Source organism: Zingiber officinale, chromosome 9A (genome assembly GCF_018446385.1).
Source record: "Zingiber officinale cultivar Zhangliang chromosome 9A, Zo_v1.1, whole genome shotgun sequence".
Lineage (NCBI taxonomy): Eukaryota > Viridiplantae > Streptophyta > Magnoliopsida > Zingiberales > Zingiberaceae > Zingiber > Zingiber officinale.
In genome coordinates, this window is record NC_056002.1 from 89102815 (window position 1) to 89111108 (window position 8294).

Genomic DNA, 8294 nt, shown 5'->3' on the forward strand with positions numbered 1-8294 from the left:
GGGAAGGACCAGTTGGGCACCAATATACTTAGCCTTATATAAGATACTTAGCCTTATCTAAGATATAGCATATGATTGGCCAGGTGATAGCCGATCAAATATAAGTTTCTCTATATATGTCTAGGCGAAAAGTACCGGTCGGGCCCAGAGGAGCTTAACTATATCAAGCCTTCAATATGTAAATGGTCAAGCAAAGGCCGACCAAGGCTTCCATGCATATGCTCGGGCGGATATAAATCCGATCGGGCCTAAAGGTATTTAGCTTTATTTAGCCTATGACATATAATCAGTAAGGCAAAGGTCGATTGAATGAAGGCTTCAATACATATGCCCGGATGGATATAAATCTGGCCGGTCCTAAAGGTATTTAGCCTTATTTAGTCTATGACATATGATCAATAAGGCAAAGGCCGATTGAATGGAGGCTTCCATACATATGCTTGGATAGATATAAGTCCTGTCGGGCATAAAGGTATTTAGCCTTATTTAGTCTATGACATATGATCAGGCCGGTCAAATGAAGACTTCCATGCATATGCCCTAATGGATATAAGTCTGATCGAGCCTAAAGGCATTTAGCCTTATTTAGTCTATGACATATGATGAGTAAGGCAAAGGCCGACTGAAGGCTTCCATGCATATGCCCGGACGGATATAAATCCGGACAGGCCTAAAGGCATTTAGCCTTTTTGAGCCTTCAATATATGAATGGTCGCGTGAAGGTCGACTGAATACAAGGTTCTATGTATATGCTCGGGCAAACATAAGTCCGGTTAGACCTAAAGGCATCTAGCCTTATCAAGTCCATATCATACGAAAGGTTAGACAAAGAGTGACCGAACACAAGATACTAGGTCTAATGTATTCGTCCGGTCGGAAAAGGTCAGCCAGGCTTAAAGAGGCTTAACCAGTCAGGACTCTAAAATACGATTGACAAGATAAGGGCCAATTAAACATAATGTCCTTATCTACGACGAGGTCCAAAATTTATCTCGCGGAAGATGCCTTTAAAGAACTGAAGGCACCTTCTATGAATAGTGTCAAGGTACCTTTAGTGATTGAAAACACCTTCCATCCCTTAGAAGGCGCTTTGGGTAATGTTCATCTAAGGATTTTTGTGCTCTTCTTGCCCTGCAAAGCGTGCTAGTCTAATAAACCAAATAATAACCTGCAAGAATTAGACCCTGTCTCCCCGAGACCAGGATCTAGTCAATGTCTCAGTTTAGAGATCTAAAATGATCCTAAACTGAACTGACGTTTATTGTCTCTCAACTGGGGCGTGCCCTCATCGAGTCACTTTTCTCTAGTGATTTACCTTTACTTACCAACTTATAATCAGTTTGACTAATCCCTTGACCCACCAGGTCATCATACCATTTGTTAGATCCACAGACCTAACTAGACTTTTGCCGGTTGTTCACTGAACTTCCTACCATATATCAAGTCGATCCGTTGACCTATTTGGACTTCGCACCAGCTATCCGATCTCGTAGACCTAGCTGGATTTCAGCCTGGTGTCTAGTCCTCCAGACTCGTCAATTCCTGCACACTTTACAAAGTAGTTAGACAAGCAACCCTTCTAACTTTAATTTATTTATCATACATCAAAACCAGATTATTAGTGCAACCTGCACCAATAGTATTTGCTTCTATGTTTTAATTTTACCATAATACTTTGCATGTTATGCCATATTTTGTATACTTTTTACTTGCCTACTACTAATCCATACAAAGTTAGCTATATAGGTTTTGATACTTTTATTATGTCATGAAACATTTAATATATGTATTTTTGATTACATGACCTATATATATATATTTTATTATGCTTAATTACAAGTTTCATGTATGTATATATTATTTATATAATTAAAGATAAATGACATCTTCTGACATATAATGTCACAACCTTAATTATAACTCACAAGGCACATACATACTCTTGATATGTTATGATAATAAATTAAATTTTATTTGTTATAAATGTTAGATATAGATATCATTGATATGTTAGACATATTTTTTTATTATAAATATTACTTAATGTTTATTTGTAATTTGATGTAGGAAAATAACAAGAATGGAAGGAGAAGAAAGTGTCTTCATAGGTAAAAAAAGACAAAGACGATGATTTCTTTTTGTATTTTTTTTCTGTCCTTTTGATGACTTGCTCGATGATTTGTTGTTTTGATATTATGACTTGTTGTTGAAGTTTGATATGTTACATGGCTTATATTTATATATGGATATGATAAGTATGACTTGTAGTTATGGATTTGATAGTTTTAAGTTGAACTTCATTTTGGATTACTTTTTTTGAATGTTAATGGTAAGATGGGTTGAAAATATTAATTGTAAGACATGTTAGATATGTTTATAGTATACGATGTGTTGGATGTTAATTGTATGATGTGTTGAATGTTGTTTAATTGTGTATGAATATGATATGTTTTAGAGTTTGATATGATATTTATATATGACAAAAATGCACAAATATAAAACTTCTGTTCAAAAATTTTAAATTTTGTAATGAATTTTTTGATAAATTTTTTTATCGTAAACTTATCGTGACACTATATCGTAAGTTTACGATGAATCTTGATTTATAGTAAATCTACGATGAATCAAAATTTGTCCCTACTCTGGGATAAATTATTTTCGTCGCAGATTAGTGAAAAATTATTTTTCGTTGTAAAAAATATTACATATTTATGAAGAAGCCGTGCAATTTCATGATCCTCCTTTGAAAAAAACTCCCTTTTTCATGATACATTTGCGACGAAGATAGATTTTCGTCCCAAATATATAACGAATTTAAAATTCTGTGCAAATCTGTAATGAATCAAAATTTATCGTAAATTTAAGATGAATCAAGATTCATCGATGATTTAGGACGAAAATATATTTTTATCATAAATTTATAATGAAAAAGGAGATTTTTTCTCATAAAATCGCACAACTTCTTCTTAAATATGTAACATGTTTGACGATGAAAAATAATTCATCATCAATATGTAATGAAAAAATATTTTTATCGTAGATTTAACGTCATAAAATTTTTTTATGATGAATTCATTTTTGTTAAAAATTTATAACAAAATCCGAGACGAAAATGAAATTTTCCGTAGAATTAGCGATGAAGTTTTTTAATTTCATCTTATTCTGCTATGAATTTTAATAATTTCATCGCATTCTGGCAAGAAGTTGTCCGGCTTGAGGTTCCGTTGCGTGACGGCCATGAAGTGGCGCGTGTGCAGGTTGTAGGCACATCGTCTACGAGGTAAAATTGTCCAGGTGCGCTCTTAATTCGCGTCGCGTGCAATGTAAGGGAAATTGTTGATGCGGTGAAATAGTCCTACCTTTCCGATTGGTTGTTAATTAGATCCATCATCGCTCCAATTAAACCACAGAATCTTAACCTCCAATCGAAATGGTTGCTGACTGGATCGTTCACGTAATGTCCACGTCAAGCTCGCTGGTGCGTGCAAATCAAACATCTACCCGACGAGTGACGACCAGTACTACTTTTCGTCAGTCGCCGCCACTTTTATATATTTCGCTGCCACTCAACTCTCGCTCTCCGTCTCTCTCGCCCTTGCTCACTCCACTCCATCCGCTCCCTCCCTCCCTCAAGCAAACTCTGCTCCACTCCATTCCTTCCTTCCAAGCAACTCCTTCCTTCGTCTTCATCCGCCCATCTCTATTCTATATATCAACAATCCAATCCAATCCAATCCAATCCAATCCATCCATCAAGTAGCTAGCGATCGAAAATGGAGAAGCAAATTGACGGCGAAGATCTGCGTCACCTCTTCGCCTGCACCTTTCTCTTCCACTTCGCCGTCTACATGGTCCTTCCGGCGATCACCGACGTCACTATGGACGCTCTCTGCCCCGGCCAGGACCATTGTTCCCTCGCCATCTACCTCAGCGGCGTCCACCAAGCGGTAATAATTACATCCTCCTCCTTAATTTTTCGCACTCGATCGATCGATCGACCAGTTCGCCATTGATGATCAATTGATTAAATTGGGACTAATTAGACCGATCGGAACGAAGATTAGAAACCCGGATACGTTTCCGAAACGATTTTTTTTGTTCTACTTTTTCTTGTCTACTGGAAGAACAGGGGAAAGAAGCCGACGTGATATATGGCAACGTAAGTGGTAGCAGAAATGATCTGATTCCTCGGATAGTACGTGGAGTACTTAATTGTTCCATTATATAATCAACTTTATCGATCGAATATCTAAAATATGGATTCTATATATTTTAATTGTTTCCTGTATCTATTTTAAAAAATATATATATACCTCTTTAATTAGTCTCTGTCCATTCGAAAACGCTTAATTTCCTCCAGCTTAGTAGTTAAAACATTGATCCTTTCGCCTCGCAAGTCAAATTTGTTAGCCTGAAATCTATATTCAATAATCAATTTGACAACTGTATGTTGTCGATCGGCTAGAAACCAATGGGACATGGAGGAGAGAATGGTGATAGAGAGAGTTGTGTCAGTACTTGTTCGTTTTCCATCTACTTGATGATTCCGGCCAGCGATCACAGACGTCGCCGTGGAGTTCAATCTGCATGCCTGCCCTAGGCAGGATCAATGCTCGCTCGCCATCAGCGGCATCAGTCAGGCTGTGAGTTCGTTATCTTGATCCTTTCTTCGTAGATTAACTGGTTTTGTGAGGGAATGCTATAACTTATAGACGCGCGAGGTTGTGTGATTCCCTTTTATCTATAGCTAGATAGGTTAAACAAGCAGAGTTCCCATTGTCGCGTATGTGTATGTCGTGTTTAAGAAACAAACAAACAATATAACAACATTTATAATAGACGAGACGAGATTTGCAATAATTCCACTCGAACATATATAAATTTTCGTTGTTTGGATTGAATTGATGAGATCCATCAAAACCAAAGTAAACTAGTCGCTGTTAGGCAGTTTTATTGCCTGTAATTAATTATCAAGCAATTAATTAATTAATTAATACTAGAGCAACTTTTCAGATCGTTCATTGCCGTTTGAAGTTTGGACAGACATTCTCATTTCCGTTATTTATTTATTTATTATTTTTGTTAATATTATGCGTGGACGTGAGTCATTGGTTGCAGGTATCTGGTTTGGGCGCCCTTGTCGTGACTCCTTTGGTGGGCAACTGGTCAGACAAGTACGGTCGAAAGGCTCTGCTCTCCCTTCCCATGACAGCTGCTATCATACCATTAGGTATTAATTTTTTTTATAAAAGATTATTATTATTATTATTATTATTATTATTTTAACTGACTAGATCATTTTGGACGCTAGCTCTCCATATAACAGAAACCACGTGAAGTTTATTTGTAAAAAAATAAAAAATAATAAAAATTAAAATAAAAATAAAAATTTTCGTGTTTCTTTTAAAAAAAATTGATAACTATTAATTGAGCAATAGTGAAAATTCGTCTTTAATTCTTTCGTTGCTGGGCCGCTTGTTACTTGTTTTGTTGCTTGCTCAATGGCTCGCAGTTGTTCTATCATCTGGTCGATCGAAACCCTACTTCTATGCCTACTACGTGGTTAAGATGCTGACCGCCATGTTCTGTGAAGGGAGCATGCAATGTCTCACCCTCGCTTACGTGGTAAGTAATTAAATAATAATAATAATAGATATTTATCTTTTTTATATATATATTTTTAAAAAATACATTATTTAATTCGTTAAATTATTCATCCAACATTATATTTCATGAAAAAAGGGAAATTAATTATTGATCTTTTGTTTTTAATTATTTTTCCTTTACAGGCGGATCGAGTCTGCGTGGGAAAGAGGGCGTCGGCCTTCGGCGTACTGTCCGGTATATCCCTCGCCGGTTTCGTCTCCGGCACCCTTGTAGCCCGCTTCCTCCCCACCTCCTACACGTTCCAGGTCTCGGCCTCGGTCGCAGGTTTTGCGGCGCTCTACATGAAGATCTTTTTGGCGGAAACCGATGGTGGAGCTTCTCTCGCCGACGAGGAGTCCACCCTGCCGCTCTGCTCCGGCGAAGGTGAGCCGCCTCCCAAGTTGCCTGCTCTTAGGAATATTCCGGCATCGAGTGACATGATCGCCTTCCTGAGGAGTAGGTCAGTCACACAAGCATATTACATCAGTCCAACTTCACTTTTGATTTATCTACTGAATTAATTTTGTCTAATCATGTTACGAATTTTGATAACAGGTCCTACAGAGCTAATTGATAAATCAATCAACTGAAAAAAAGGAATATTCTGTTCTGTCTATTACCTGCATAATTTTGATGTTAAGAAATTCTAACTAAAGCTTCCCAATAAATGTTAAAGAGAGTAGGAAGTAAGAAGGGGGGAATTGTTCACCACTTAGTCTCTCATGTCCAACAAAGGGATATTTCTTAATTTTATTATGTTTACCCTGAGGCATGATTTTTTTTTTAATTTTATTTACGGTCATGCAGCATAACCTTAACAAGAGCTGCAATTGTTGCTTTTTTTACCAATCTTGCGAACAGTGGCTATCAAGCAGTCCTATTGGTATTCTCCTCGCTAGCTCTCTCTTATTGTATACTTTTCAGGAGAGAAATAGTTTTACATACTTCATAACTGACTCTGCGATTGTGCACATTTGTCTTTTGGCCACTTCATATTCGACAGTACTATCTAAAAGCAAAGTTTCAGTTTAACAAAGATCAGTTTGCTGACTTGATGCTGATCGTTGGCTGTTTAGGAGCCACATCACAGGTTTTCCTAACGAATTCTGTTAAATAGCAACTTTAATTACTAACGTATATTCTTCTTAATTAAGCACGAGCATCATATGTGTGTTTCCCAGTTATTATTGATGCCATTACTAGCACCTGTTATAGGCGAGGAGAGACTTTTGATTATCGGCCTGCTGGCCAGCTGCACACATGTAATTTGCATTTAATTTGCTATCTATATATCCAATATAATTAGTCGAACTATATATTCTTGCCAATTTCTGAGTTTTTCTCTGTACTGCAGATATTTCTCTACGGCGTTGCGTGGTCATACTGGGTACTAATTATATTACTCAAATCTCTTTATCGATCATCCTTAAGAATTGACCCACACTCGCACAAATGTATACATACATACTCTTTTGCAGGTCCCTTACTTTGCTGCTGCATTTGCGGCGTTGAGTGTCTTGGTTGACCCAAGCGTAAGTGGTTTCTATTCCATTTAGTTCTCCGATCGATGATTCAATCCGGGAAGAATAGTATATATTATAACCAGTACTGGAGTTGATACCTCAATTATTAATTGCCACTGCAGCTTAGGAGCATCGTGTCTAAGAAAGTTGGACCTGCTGAACAGGTAACAGCTGTCGAAATTGGCATCACTTTTTAATGATGAGATTCTTGTTAATTAATTAGGTTTCTCTACTACGCATATATGCCACGACTTCAGGGGATGGCTCAAGGATGCGTCACCGGTGTAGCTTCCTTCGCGAGCATTTTGGCACCGTTCGTCTTCACCCCCCTCACCGGTAATTAACTTCATTCGGAATTCGTCTCGTGCGTGCATTTAAAGATAGATGATCGTTAACTGAAAAGTTCGATGATCTGTTCCGCTCCCGCACAGCTCTGTTTCTATCAGACAACGCGCCATTTTCTTTCAAAGGCTTCAGCGTCACGTGTGCCGGCTTCATCTCCGTAAGCATGCAATTCGATCGATGTTTCAATCTTGGATATATATAAAAAGCCTGCGTCATCACTCACGCACGTACCGATATATTCATCTGCAGCTGGTAGCTTTCTCGCTGAGCATGACACTGAGCAAGAAGACGATGAGTACGTAGCCCTTCCAGATAGGACAACGTACCTGTATAATGTAATACTAGTTAGTTAGTTAATACTGCTCATGTATATTGCTTTTAAGAAATTACATGTTGCTGCACTGCAGACTGCAGTATATTGTTAGATAAAAATGGGAGGACGAGGGGATAAGATGGACAAAGTAGAATATAATAATTTTTTAGCTACTCATAATAATATGTAGTCTATTTATGAGTTATTAACATAACTCATGATAATTCATTAACTCTATAATTCACTTCAGTAACTTAACTATTCTACCCTACTAATTAATACAACTAATAAAGATATACTAATACAACTAATAAAGATATATTGAACAATATTTTTTACTTTAACCATTCTACTACTACTACCATTCATTGTCATTTCATCACTCCACTAACTCAATTATTAATTTTGAATCATTTTATCAACACTCTCACTTGATTCAAAATTATAAACACCTAGACATGATCTGA

The 8294-nt window shown here is 37.1% G+C and overlaps 1 protein-coding gene across 1 annotated transcript; it reads left to right on the forward strand.

Moving 5' to 3' along the window:
* The first annotated feature begins 3621 nt into the window (after nucleotides 1-3621).
* On the forward strand, nucleotides 3622-8007 carry LOC122021566 (hippocampus abundant transcript-like protein 1). The gene is made up of 13 exons (XM_042579683.1): nucleotides 3622-3947; nucleotides 5119-5230; nucleotides 5513-5625; nucleotides 5790-6106; nucleotides 6454-6529; nucleotides 6650-6736; nucleotides 6828-6908; nucleotides 7001-7033; nucleotides 7125-7178; nucleotides 7292-7333; nucleotides 7427-7505; nucleotides 7601-7671; nucleotides 7764-8007. The coding sequence occupies exons 1-13, from the start codon at nucleotides 3774-3776 to the stop codon at nucleotides 7815-7817; spliced, it is 1293 nt and encodes a 430-aa protein (XP_042435617.1). The 5' UTR covers nucleotides 3622-3773; the 3' UTR covers nucleotides 7818-8007.
* The last annotated feature ends 287 nt before the right edge of the window (nucleotides 8008-8294 follow it).

Bases quoted from the DNA above. Each gene is read 5' to 3' on its own strand.
- LOC122021566 (XM_042579683.1), top strand. From the start codon at position 3,774: ATGGAGAAGCAAATTGACGGCGAAGATCTGCGTCACCTCTTCGCCTGC. The intron at 3,948-5,118 runs GTAATAATTACA...CATTGGTTGCAG, and splicing joins TCAGCGGCGTCCACCAAGCG to GTATCTGGTTTGGGCGCCCT. The intron at 7,034-7,124 runs GTACTAATTATA...ACTCTTTTGCAG, and splicing joins GCGTTGCGTGGTCATACTGG to GTCCCTTACTTTGCTGCTGC.